Here is a 14,109-nt window from a genome sequence, read left to right on the forward strand (position 1 = left end):
TGCAGGTCTGAAGGTCTCCTCTGGGATGTCAAGGTGTAAGCAGCGTGGTCTGTGGTGATGAGGAGTACTTACCTGAGCGGCTGTCATCTGTCTTGCGCCCATCAATCTGCGGTTCCTTTCCCGAGTCCTCCTCTCCCCACCATGATGGCTGGCCGTAGAGAGGTGTGGGACGAGGCACTGGGGCATCTGCAGAGATATAACAGGGGCGGCTTCAGCGTGAACATGAGCCGGAGTGGAAACCCCGGTAAAGTGGCCAGCAGCCACTTTGCCAGCAGCCACTCAGCAGCCACTTTAACTGCTGGCAGATATTGAAGCTATTTTGGTCCAAAGTTGGTTTAAACAAATGAAGGGTTTGAGTGCTGATCTTAGCTGACATTACAACAAGGAGTGTGACATTTGGCTTTATTCCCAAGCTTGCACTGTTCCTAATATTCAGTCCTTCTCTAAATGACCCTGATTAGGCTTTGTTGTGGTCTGTTATTGAAAACTGAGAGCAAAGCCAAAGAGAACATGACCAGTGGTATGATTTTTTTTTAAAAGCTGAGTTCAGGATTTTGATGGGCAGTGTAACTAAATCATAGATGCAGCAGATCACTGTGAATATAAATCTCTCTTTAATAAATCTCTGGAGCATATGTGGAAGAAGAGATTTAAACAGACAGACTGAAGGTCACGTCACACTGATGCAACTCCCCACGATGGCCTGTTTCTGAGACAAAGCTGCATCTGCAGGATTATCTGAGAGCCGGAGCAGCAGACTGCTGAGAGAGACCGGGTAGCACAGTCCTAAGTGATTAACCATGACAACAATGGACAAATTTAAACCATGAGAAAGAGAAGGATCGTTATATCCTGCAGATATTGTAGAATAGATTTTATGAAACCCCCTGCTCTTTCTTTCTTTCTCACTCTTTGATTTAGATTCTCTTACCTGTGAGGCTTTTGCGTTCAGATTTGTCGAGTTTAGATCTCTCATCCTGCAGCTCTGGCCTCTTCCCCTCAGAGGACTTTAAACCCATCTGCAGCTGACTGGTGTACTTCTCATGCTGCCACAGCAGGGGGCAGTCAAACAACAATGTTAGCATTATTAGAGACTGGAGAATGTAATACATTTACAAACAAAACCACAGAATTTCCACAGGTGTATTTAATAAAAGCTATCTGGAGCCTTAAAGTATTATTATTATTATTATTATTATTATTATTATGTGCTATTTATATAACATTTAAATTCAAGGTCGGGTTTAGAAAATACATGAACAAATAATATTAGGGATAAAAAGTACAAAACTCAGTGAAAGAGTGAAAATCGAAGTAAGAAGGCTGTGATAGTGAGAACTATAGATAGAGACTGCACCAGAAGCAGCAGGAGGAAAATTCATAGATAGGAAAAGCACTGACACCTGGGTTCAGGTGAAGGGAGAAACATTTAAGGGAGCACCCTGAGCAAACTGGGTCCACATGACCTAAGGGTATGGGCTGAGGTGTAGTGAGAACTTATGTCCGCTGATGGCATTTAAAGTAATGAGCAGTAAGTTTTAATAAATGCGGAATAGAAAAGAAAAGAGAGAATCACTGATACTGAAAAAATAGCTGTCTGAGGTCAGGAAATCCAGAGCACATAACTGGCCTTGCTCTCTCACACTTCCCTCAGTGTGATACTAGCCAAATGGGGCATCTGCTAACTGATGTAACAGAATAAGCAGGTAGTGTTCACCTCCAAGCGTGTTGGGCTCTAATGGTGCTACATTAGCAGCAGTCTGAAAACAGCTTCACCAAACCAGTGTTGCTCGCAAGCATCTTAAAGGACGTATTCATAGCTAATGGGGAGGAGGGGGGACTGGATACAAGGGGGGGGGGGGGGTGTAACAGAGGCTACAAGCAGGTAAAAATCCATACTCCATACACCATTTTTTCAGAATACAGTGAACACATTATAACCTACCTTCAGCGCTTCTTCTGGAACTTTGTGTTCACTCCTCTCGAGGACGTACACATGAGAATGTGCTTTCTGAGTTAATCCAATACCTCCATTCCCATTTACAATGAACAGAATGTGTGACAGCACATTAATTACATTAATTACAATAAAAATAGAATTACTACCCAGCTAACACTGTCAGTTCCTCAAATCCTACTGTAGAACATCTAGAACCTCCAAACCGAACAAACTATACATGTCAGTTTTGGATCAGTTATGATGCTTAAAATATTTCTGAAAAAATGAACGATTAAATATTTATATTTCTGAATGTCAGAACTGAAATGACATTTTTAAATATACAGTAGACACTACAATGTATAATGGCTAATGTATAGTCCATTCTATTAAGGACAGTTCTGTGTATGTTACAGATAAGCTGTGACTACTTAAGGTCATATTAGCTCAAACAGCTTCAAGCCTAATGCTCTCGAACATAATGTACACGTGCACTGAAAGTGACTCAAAAACCAGTATGTCTGGCAGCAGAAGGATATCATAGCCAAAGCGAACGATGTCAGACAGCTTTAGGGTGATGTAGGTCTGGTCAGGAATTCTCAGGTCATTGACAAATGTCTGAGTGGAAAAAAGACACACATTAAATCTAGATTAATCTAGATTAAAAACGAAGTATTAGTCAGCATCCATACATATTTTTTTAAATAAAAATCCTAATATGACTAATATGATTATATGAATATGAATATGATTATACTTATGATCATTTAAAAAAATTATCCTTGATGAAGCTGCTGATGTTCCTGAGTGAAGAGTTAGTGTTCATTTTGAAACATACATGTGCTGATCGATTTAGGCTTATCAATAATGCCCTGCAGGTACTTGGGTTAATATTTCTATAAGACAATAATTTAAAAATACATTATGATTTTACTTATTATTTATATTTATTTCAAATACTGGAGTGAAAGGCTATAATTAATGCATTTTTGCATTAGCTTTTGCACTCAAAGCGTTTTCAGGTAGCCATGTCCTCAGTTTTGGAATGTAATTAAGAAATGGCAGTTACCAGGAATGGAGGAGGTTAGGAAGACCAATAACTGACATTACTCAAAGGACTGCCACTGTTTGGCTGCAAAAGACTTTCAGGAAGATTTAGCAGACTCTGGACTGGTGGTGCACTATTCTACTGTGCAGCGACACCTGCACAAACATGACCTTCATGGAAGAGTCATTGGAAGAAAACCCTTCCTCTGACCTCATCAAAATACTCAGCATACTAAACAAGCCTTATGCATTTTCAGAACAAGTTCTGTGGACTGATAGAACGTTTTGGCAGCAATGAGCAAAGGTGTATATCTGTCAGATCTGTCAGATCTCTCTCTCTGCCTGTGTTTGCCTGTCTGTATATAGACTGTCATTGGTATGCGATTGGTATACCATGTTTGGTAGGACAGCTGCTGCTGCGGTAGATCCCTGGTGCATGTATTAGATTATTTCTGCAATCCAGTAATAAAGCACCAGCTTCAGTCCCACTGCAGTGTTGTTCAGCACGTCCACATCGCTACCCCTCTGAACACGCTGCAAATATTTTAGAAAACTAATCTATCATTGGACTTTCCTCAGCATATCAGGTTTGACATTTTTCAAGACAAGTTGCTCCTGTAAAGCTGTTCCGCATTCTGGAAGAGGCATTACAGCCAATTTATTATATAGTGTGGAAATTTGTGAAATGCATGCATGCTCCTGTTTGTGGTTTTTCGCAAGTCATCTTTGAGTAATAGACCTAAATCTGTTTGTACTGGGATTGTAATTTCTGATCTTACCCCATTCAGACTGCCCAGATCTTTGACCAGATGCTCATCTGTGGCAGGGTTGTAGTTAATGACCGCATGCTGTTTATCCACACTGCGAGACTGGATGAGAGTGGGAGAGACAGTGTGAGAGAGCATGAGTACACCCTATTGCAGGGATGTGGAAGCTTGGTCATGGAAGGCCAGATTCAACACACTCATTAATTATGAGATTTAGTAGGTGTTGTGGAGCAGGGAAATCAGCAAACTGTAGTGGCACATGGACCCTCACCCCAGCCATACCGGAGCTCATCACAGAATCTTCAGGGCAAGTTTAGTTTTTAAATATAGCTCATTCTACCACAATGACTGGTGGGTGACAATGTGAGCCCAATAAGCACCCCAGAAGAGTCATGGGAATCTTCTCTAGGAGTGTAAGGAATAGCCACTGAGAAGAACCCATCCTCCTCTGCAGTAAGGATGCAAGTAGGACAATCCTAGTCATCTCCTGAGACCAGTGGAACCAGGCAACTCAAATGCAGGGAATATGCAGCATATGTAGCTTCAGCCAGCTATGCAGCCAGGTCCTTCCTATGTTGCCACCTCTGTCCAACATTAACAGAACCCCCTCAATTCCAGCCGTGGGTGCCACTGGTTTATTCTGTTCCAGCACTGGCCAGCACAGCAGGGTAAGGCTCCTTCTATACTGCTCTGCTTCTTCCCCAATGGCAAACCCTTGTTCTGTTTTGTACGGAGGTATGGGCACCTGGGACAACCCCAAGACATGAACAAATGGTGCCATTTGTCCATTTGGGACCACACAGAAACCCTGCTGAAAAACCCAGAGAGTGCAACAGCAAGTTAGAAATGAGAGGCAGTAATATCCCAGCATACTGTCTTCTATGTCTCCTGGAACCGATAGAAGATTGCGTATAGATATGTTGGGATACAAGCATCAATGCTGAAGCACTTGAAGGAACTCTCTACCCTGCAGAAACATTCTTTCATATAGACACTCTCCAGACGGCGTCCTGTGATTCTATCTATGAGGTATTTGTTGTGTCTACTCAGTAGTCTATGGAGTTCAAATTATACCATAAGAAATTCACTATAATTGGTTTTGTATAATGAATATAATGGAATATAATGAGTATAATTGGTTTTGTATTTCTCAATAAATTTATATTTTTAAATAAGTTGCATCCAAATCGTTATTATGGGAAATGCCTGCCAGTTATTTATTTAGAAGTTATTTAGAAGGCAAATTAATAGAGAAACTAAACCACAAGTCTTTGTGATTTCCAATTTGCACCCAGTAGGTCGGACTCATCTGTAGGTCGGACTCCTCTGTGCTTCCTCTGACACACCTGAAGCTTCACTGTGTGTTTTCAAACTGCCCTTATGCAGCGTCACTGGAGCTCAACACTAACTGCTAATTCTGTTATATCAGCTAATAGACTTTCCGTGCTGGCTAGCATCACGCTGAGTGATGGGGCAGAGATGGGTCATCCTACCCAAAGGTAGTGGGCCCAAAGCAAGTGAGGCCAATTCTGCTCTGGGATTGGCAATCTCCCAGTAGAGCCGATGCCAATGCTTTCTCTTACAATTTAATTATAGTTCAAAATTCAATTTCAGATTTTTTTGCTTTCAAATTCAAATTTATACTTTCATGATTCCAACCTCACAGTAGTCTAACAGAGAAACCCATCCACACCTCATTCATGTGACAGACAGATCTTGTGCTGTCCCTAAGAAACAACTATCAATGCCTCAATTAGAGCTCTGTGCAGCGCTCAGCACTGACCAGCTGGCTAAGACAAAGCGTACAGAACTGACCGCATTGTTCTCTCCCTCTCCTGTGAACTCATTAAGCAACTGTGCTGAATTGGCTACAGTCACACTTTTGCTGCAACAAGATGTTTGTGGGCATGCAGATCTCTGAGATTCAGGATCTAATATCCTGACCAGTGCATGTGTGTGACCTGTTAAAGAAGTGTGCAGGAGACTGACTACTTCTGTGCTAAAACTAGTTTTGTCATTCCCATCACCCCTATTCCTGTCCATTGTACAACTTTCAACAACTTTCAGAGGGAGAAGTAAGCAGCTCAGAGAGGCATTTGAAGGCACTGAGCCAGCTCTCCTGGGCATCAGCAAACAAAACCCCAATTTCATGTTTTAACTCGTCTCATCTCCTTATTTTGGAGGTGCTTAGGAGGGAGAAAAAAGATCTGTAAATTATGCCTGTAAGTCAGCAACTTAATCATTAAGTTGATTATCAATAATCAATAATTAAGTGTCCTTAACTCCAAACTCTTTGGGCTTGCCTCAACATAAGTGGCAGTTCCAGACACTATTATTCGATCAATGGCATCCAGCACTCTCTCATGCTGCACATGGATGTGGGACTGTGAATGATTCTCCTCAAGCAGATGCAGAATGTAAGAGTTGGTTTACTATCTCAGAGGCTTTTAACTCCAAAAGAAATGGAAGACGTCTACTACCCACGCTTGTGTCCTAGCATGCCCTCATGTTCCTTCAGCCTCAAAAGTACCAAACTGAAAGCTATTAGGCAGTGGTTCATATCAAAAATATTCAGAGATGAGTGATTACGTTAGATTAGGGATGCTGCCACTTTAATCATACCAGCTACCAGGATTGAGGACTCCACATCACTTCATTGCCATTAATTTACAGTATATTCCAAAGACAGTAGATAAATTAATTCTGTTTATATTTTTAACATATAGAAATGTGAGGCCGAGTTCGCTAAAACTAAAAAAAACGCACTAAGAATATTAAGAAAAAACACTAAGAATCTCATAAATGCAATACGTCCTCAAATGTTCTCTTAAGATAGGCTTAAATATTTTCTTAACATTTTAAGACATAAACGTTTTCTTCTGTAGCTATTCAACATGTATGCCTTTCCTGCTGCATTTCACAGCTTAACCCAAACGATGCAAGATACATTTAGAATAATTCAAATGAACCGCCATTTCCATTATTCCATAGAATCCACATAAAGGATGAAAAAGCATTCAATACATTTCAGTAAACAAGAGCTAGAGATGATGGTGGAGTAAACAGACAACAGGACAACAGACAACGCTGGAGAACAGAAGATGAGGCATTGCGATCATGCAGTCAATAAGAAACACTGAAGCAGTTGGAAAGAAATGGGCCAATATAAAATCTACTTAAAAACAAGGGAGCTGAGACAGTACGAGGTTTAAAGAACCACCTCCACTTGAAGCCCTGTTATAGTAAACATTCATTCATTATGGATAATGGCTTCCACCCACTCTACAGTACGGTGATGAGACACAGGAGCACATTCAGTACACGGTGACTTATTCTACCGAAATGCACCACAGAGTGCCACAGGAGGTCATTCCTACCTGTGGCCATCATAACTCCTCCCTCAGCGTGTGACGCTATGGTTCATCTGTGTAATACTCAGATTATACTGTTTATATGTGAAATAATAATAGTACTGTAATTTAATTTAATACGTGTGCAATAACTTGAGTGCAATACTTTTCTATATTTGTTATCACAGTTAACAAAAAAAAAACACTATGCCACTTACTCGACCCTGAGGCGAGTGCAAGGGTATCACACAGTCAAGAAAATATTTAGTCCACACCCCCTAGACTTCCCAGACCACCTCAGAACACCTCAGACCATCACACATGGTAACGTTCAGCTCACCTGCAGCATGAGCTCACAGTCTTCTCTGCCCACAAAAATCATCTCCCGTGGCAGCCGGTGCCGGGTACCCGAGCTGCTCACCAGGAACCATGACGTCACACTCATCTTTACTCTCCTGAGAAACCCCTTTGCATCCTGAGAAACAGAGGAGACATACATGTGAGGATACAAGGTGCAGGAACTCCTGAACTGAAAAAACAGCTCTGCAACTAAGTGAACTGATTCATTAATTGTTTGTGAATAAATATATTCCAGCCAGACAATCACAGCTAACAGCGACTAAACTGATCAGCAGAACTGTGTGGGTCTCATATATTTAATGAATGTGGGAATCAATATCTACATTTAATAAATTCATAGCTTTTTTCCATGTAATAATTAGTAGCTCACTGCTGTTAACTGTCGGAAAATCAGCTAACAAGTGACGTTTTCTTTGCATAGCGTAATACGCAGATCCTCCAAAAAAAGTTCTCAGGTTGTTCACCATATGATTAAAAATGACATTTCGGTTCCAGCATTTAGAAGTGGACATGTTTGGTCAGTCCATTTGATCAGAAATCATTCAAAACACATAAAGCAAAGGGCTCAGAGTCAGCGATCTAACGCGACTATGGCCCAGGGGTCACAAGTTCAAATTCCAGGCCATCGGCAGCCGGAGTTGGCTGCGCTCTCTCCAGGTGGGTAGATGGTGCCCTCTCCCCTTCCTGCTCTTAAGGTAATGTTGGCCGACACAGGCATCTGTTAGCTGGTGTGGCAGAGCTGGGGACTCTGTAATGAGTAGGCAGCAGCTTGAAAAGAGGTGGTGGTTGACTCTGCATATACCGGAGGAGACATGTGTTAAGTCCTTATCCTCCTAATGTTAGGAGCATTGCTAGGAGCTTTGCTTCTAGGGGGAGCCAAGAATGGGTGGGTTAATTGGCACGACCAAATTGGGACTGAAAAACACTTGGAGCACCGCCTCGTCTCCTCAAACTGCCGCTAATGCAATGTCACTGTAGCTCATCGTGCTCGAAGGAGGACTCTAACTGCTGACTCTGTTACATCATCTAACAGATGCCCACACTGACTAGCACCGCATTGAGTGCTACTCAACTGAAGAAAGTGAGGTTAATGCTCAGCTACAGCTATGTTCTCTGCGACTTCTGGGCACAAATGTCAGTGGCATGACCAGGGATTGAACCTGCGGCCCACTGGTATTGGAGCCAGTGGTTTGATGGCTGCACCTCTCGGGGGGCCCCCAGTGCTGTATTTTCTATGCAACATTCATGTCATTAACTGGAATGAGAGAGTTTTCTACAGTAACAGTGAAATCAGAAACCTCTCTCCCAATCTAAAGAGCAGCTTAATGTCAGAAGCTGAAAAGGCTTTCAGTGTTCAGTCCAGCTTAGTCTCAGCTTATTCTGAGCTGTATCAGTTATTAGCGGTCTAATGCCACAGTTAACAGCTCTGAAACCCTGATATTATCCTGCAGTTCTTCAGTCCGGTGCTTAAACCTTCATGGCTGCCTTACTTTCCTGCAAGCCAGTTTTTTCTGCAGGAAGTACATTTTTATCAAATCGTTCTTTGATTGGTGCTAGAGAAGCAGCACTTTAGCAGACTGTCCGGTCTTATCCACAGAGGGTCGGTGTCTGCAGGTTTTCTTTCCAGCCTTCACATAATTGATCGTTTAAACCAGTCCCTGCACTCTAGGTTTCTTAATGGTTCCCAAGTGGTCCATGATGTATAGCCAGGGGTCTGTATTTTTTTTTCCTGAGCCAACATACACTTTGACCTGAGCCAAAAGAAACAAGTGGTTCTCCTGTTGTTCCTATGCAGTTCTTATAGTCTCCCAGATGGTTGCTATTGTGGCTGCTGTGGTATGCCGGATGGTTGCTAGTGTTTTTTCAATGCACCGTCACTCACTAATAGATCTCTCAGGGTCTGTGGATTTAGGTGGTGGCTCCTGATTGCAAAAGGTTCAAGACCCACTGCCCTAAAGCCCTGATTGATATAGACCTCAACATGATTTGACAAAAGCATGTGTGGTGAGTGTTAAGAACCTCACAGTAACCTTTTCCTTTTTTTACAGTGTATGGCTTAAACAGTACTAATGGCAGCCTGAGGCTTCTGGAGAGAAGTGTGTGAAAAAGGGCAAATCAGACAGTGAACAATATTATCTGACGTCCTGTCTATAACAGACTGTGATCCAGCGAGAATGAACATGCTCTGTATATTGCATGGTTAATCCGGTGTGTGTGTGTGTGTGTGTGTGTGTTGACATTGTGGCTAAAATCTGCTGCCGGAGATGACAGCTGTCTGACTGCATCAGCGACTTCACCTCAGACTGCAGTCGACACACGATGGAGGAATGTAAAGATCGGCGCTGCAGATCTGAAATAAAGGGAGTATCCGCAGCCCTGCAGCCTCGGCCGGCACACTAACACCCTCCGACAGCAGCCCAGCACTGATACAGCACCACACACACACATATTTAGGAGCGCAGGAGAATGGGAACACTGAGAGCAGGCTGAAAGCTGGTGGGGTCTGGATGATAAATATGGCTTTAGCAGCCCAGCCCACTCTGTCACTGCTCTCTAATCCTACTGTTTGCTCTAAAGCCTGCTCTCTGCCATTTCTGATCAAATGGGCTGATCAAATATTTCCGCTTCCGAATGCTTCGGAGCTGAAACGTCATACAGCGAACCCTCATGATGCTCCTAGGACGTCTTTCTAGCAGATCCAGATATCCATTGTTAGCTGAATAAGAAATCTGATGATGTTCAATATTAATAATAACACTGTGTTTACCCTGAAAGGCTTCTAGTAAAGGCTGGGCTTTTTATATATAGATCCATGACAGCCCAAAGAACCATTTGGTGCTTAAATGGTTCTTTAAATACAAGAATGTGATTCTTTAAAGAACTCTTGTTCCACTATTGTTACAGTTAAAAAAAATATGATGCTGCAAGAAAAACTGACTGAACCCTTTGGAATTATCTGGATTTGTGCACTGATTGCCAATAATATCTATATAAAATCACAATTATAGTCACAATTATATACAATCACAATCTAACTGAGCTACTAAAAAACACAAGGTTCTACTGTTCATGTCTTCTGTTGAGCACACTGATTGAACCTCCCCAATGCAGGCTAGACAAAATAAAGGCACCTTTGAACTGAACCCCTTAAAATGGACTTGCCTATGGACTGCCGGTGGGCCGAAAGTGTTTTTTTTTTTATTATTACAAACTTACAAACTATTACCAAAGAATAGCCCCACCAGTTTGTGAAGACGTCCCTGTAGTTACTGAGTAATACACCTCAGTGTGTCTTTCTGCATTAAATGGTTAATAACCTGCAAAATCTGTAAACACGTTCAAATTCATTATTCCCCTCAATGGTCGCAAGGTGTTCAAGTCCTGAGACAGTACAACGCAGCCCAAAACAATGACGCCCTCTCCAACATGCTTTACAGTTGGGGTGAGCTTTTGGTGTGCAATGTTCTTTTATCTCCAAATCCAGCGCTGTGCATCTGTGGTAAAAAAGTTCCACCTTTTCCCCCAGTTGTCCATAGAATCCAGAACCACTGCAGAACATCCAGGTGATATCAGGCAACCCTGTGATGAGCTGAAATGTTTCTGTGGACAGCAGCAACTTTCTTTGTGGCATCCTTCCAAGCACACCATATTGCTCAGTGTTTTATTGTGGACTGACGTACACCCTGGCCTTTAAGGATGCCTTTTCCGGGGTCTTGTTTGCATCGAGGCATGGTTCACACTAACAAATCTTTCATTAGAAAAACAGATTTGTCACCAACCAGGCCTTGTGTGCCTTTATTTCATGAGCCAAGCACCTATGAGACCCACGCGTCCAGCCTTATCTCTATAATTGAAACGCCTTGTGCCAAACATAGAGGTTCACTTACTTTTTCTAGCCTGCACTGTGGATGTTTACTCAATGTGCTCACTGAAAGACAGCACAACTGTTTGTTAGTGATTAGAGTAATTGGATCGTGCTTGTCGATAATTGTGACTGAGATAATGACACATTTTATTTGGCCTCAATGTAGAAATCCAGATCATTCAAGAATCCATTGTTATGTTCCAGATAATAAGTCACAATTCAGGGTTCACTTATAATAACTGTAAATAAAACTCTTGTGTAAAGTATGTATCTGGTGTAGCTGCTGCTGCTGCATTCTCCATCATTGACACTGACCTGGCAAGATTAGCATGTCTGTTTTTCTACCTTTGTCAGGACCACAGTTAAGGTCACTAAGGTGTGACAATGTGTTTCTGGATGGGGGGGGGGGGGGGGGGGGGGGGCAATGTCTCATTAATAATTTTGGACTAACAGTAGCAGCGTGAGCACACGTTAGCTATACATCCCCACAAACTACAGGCCACCTGAAGCCTGCTGCATATTAAACGGCTTCTTTCTGCAGAGCCACTGAAGCTGTGCTGTGAGGGAATGAGCTCGCGCTCAGGGGCTGTGCGGGCTCGCGGAGATAAATCCGCCCAACACGCCCTGAATTTGGGGGTTTTTGGAGAGTGTTAGCTAGCGTGCGGATGGACACTGCTGGGTGCTGCGAGGCCCGCTCGGTGCTGCTGCTGCGGACAGTGATTCAGCACCACCCCGCTCCCCCACCTCCCCTCCTCATCACCCCGCTTAGCCTCAGCGTCCGGCTCGGTTCTCCGAGATCCTGCTGGGTTCCACTGGACCCGTGAGGTGGAGGATGGAGACAGATCGGCGCCGCAGCCCCAGCGCGAGCCCAGCCCTGCCCCCTCCCTCCCCCTCCCTCCCCAACACGGCGCCTCTGGACTCTCAGTCCCCCAGTGTGGACTACTGATGCAGCTTCAGACTAAAAACCATAGAGCTGTTTGTGGTGCTGATTATCATCATCACCTCCACCACCATCATCATCACCACCACCACCACCACCACTACTACCACCCTCATCCTCATCTTCACCTGGTGACGGAATGGCGCTGAAGGAGCTGTCAGCATCTGAGCGCGCGCCGTCCCCTCCACCAGCGCTATTGCGCCGTCAGGTGAAGATGATGACAATGAAAAAGACTCGGATCGTTTGGTACCTATAAAAGCAGGTCAGAGGGGGGACCGGACCACCTACCTACTGACCGTCAGTGCGCGCGGCCTCCGTCCATCATCCTCCCGCAGCTTCGGATCAGACACGAGCTTCTGTCTCCACCCTGCAGACAGCGGGTCTGCGCGCGCGCGTGTGCGTGTTTATGTGTGTGTGTGTGTGTGTGTGTGTGTGTATATGTGTGCGATCTCGTGGCATTTGCTTTCAGCGCACCGCTCGTACAGCAGCGCCACCTGCAGACCGGCAGCAGGTATGAAGAACCAGCAGGGCTCTGAGGGGGGGGGGGAGCCCCGCCCACGCGGCTACACGATGACGTCAGTCGCCGCTGCGTCAGGACCTGGCGCGTCTTGGTTGGAGGAGAAACGAGCTCTTTCACCCGGACTCTGCTATCAGACACGCGTCAAGCCCCGCCCATTTTCCTCAGGATTCAACTACAGCCAGTCAGACACGCTGACACTGCTGACCACGTGACTGATCAGTGTAGCTCCTCCTCACTCTGCTGCAGCTGAAGAGGAGCTGAGGTCAGAGTCCCTTACACAGAAAACACAGTAATAATAATAATAATAATAATAATAATACATTCCTGTTCTTTCCTATGCAGTTGCCAGGCGATCCAAGTGGTTGCTGTGCTGTTGCTATGCTGTTTTATGTGGTTGCTATGCTGTTGCTAAGCAGCTGTGGTTGCTATGCTGTTGCTAAGCAGCTGTGGTTGCTATGCAGTGCTAGGTGGTTGGTATGCTTTGCCACGTGGTTGCTATGTTGTCCCAGGAGGTTTGTAGAATGTTGCTAGGTGGTTGTTAAGTGGTTGGTAGAGCGCTGCTGACTAGTGGGTGAGACTGTCTGAATGTCTGATGGTTGCAAGTCTGCACCCTCCATCACCATTCTCAACTTTACACCCAGCCTGACCCATCTTATATATATATATATATAATATATATTTGTTCGGGGTGTGTACATGCTAAGCGTCTACACTGTGTTTCGGAGTGAGTAAAGTGTGAACACTCTGTGCTGTTCCTCTCACTGATCTGCTCAGACTGGAGAAAACGTTTAGATAAACTCTCTCTGATCTGATGCTAAGGTCCATTCTCAGGACAGGTTCTACAAAACCAGGCTCCAGGTGAAGCTAACCAACTACGTTTAGTACCCATTTCTTAATCTGGTATTAATGCAGGGTATGAATAAAGAAAGTGGAATAAATGGTGTGTTATCCTGTGACGTTATCATTTTAGTGCACAGCCAGAGGATAGATGCGATTAACCTTAAGCAAAATGACCACATCTAGGTGGAGCTGCATGCAAACATTACAAACCTTTTTTTTCATGATTTCTAGATGCCAACTACCCCAATGGCCTGTAAAACATACATTTCCCCACAGGGGGGGAAAGGTGAAGTAGGTTTTGGTAGGTTAATTGTTAACATGATAGTAAGTGGCTGTAATGCTGTAATACCACACAAATCAGGAGTTAAGATAATCTCATTATCTCCTCAGTTCCCTCATTTTCAGTTCCCCCAGCTAAATTTTCCCCAATCAAAGCTTACTACTCCTACACCTAAAGAATACTTAAAGTGTACTTTCATCA

General features: G+C 43.7%; 1 protein-coding gene across 4 annotated transcripts in view; it reads right to left on the reverse strand.

Annotated features, from left to right (window-relative positions):
- The window catches only part of cep170bb (centrosomal protein 170Bb), a 28,541-nt gene extending 15,846 nt beyond the window's left edge, over positions 1–12,695 (reverse strand). For 2 of the 4 annotated variants that reach the window (XM_072687999.1, XM_072687972.1), the window contains exons 1-7: positions 12,557–12,695; positions 7,444–7,578; positions 3,766–3,855; positions 2,477–2,557; positions 1,946–2,002; positions 932–1,046; positions 73–186 (exon numbers count right to left, since the gene is read on the reverse strand). In XM_072687999.1, coding sequence (XP_072544100.1) covers positions 73–186; positions 932–1,046; positions 1,946–2,002; positions 2,477–2,557; positions 3,766–3,855; positions 7,444–7,548 — 562 coding nt within the window. In that variant the 5' untranslated portion in view covers positions 7,549–7,578; positions 12,557–12,695. Of the gene's footprint in view, positions 1–72; positions 187–931; positions 1,047–1,945; positions 2,003–2,476; positions 2,558–3,765; positions 3,856–7,443; positions 7,579–12,518 lie in introns of all 4 variants that reach the window. The other 2 variants (XM_072687992.1, XM_072687982.1) reach the window with 2 other exon arrangements.
- Between the last annotated feature and the right edge of the window lie 1,414 nt (positions 12,696–14,109).

This window comes from Salminus brasiliensis, chromosome 1, assembly GCF_030463535.1.
Source record: "Salminus brasiliensis chromosome 1, fSalBra1.hap2, whole genome shotgun sequence".
In the NCBI taxonomy this organism is placed as follows: Eukaryota; Metazoa; Chordata; class Actinopteri; order Characiformes; family Bryconidae; genus Salminus; species Salminus brasiliensis.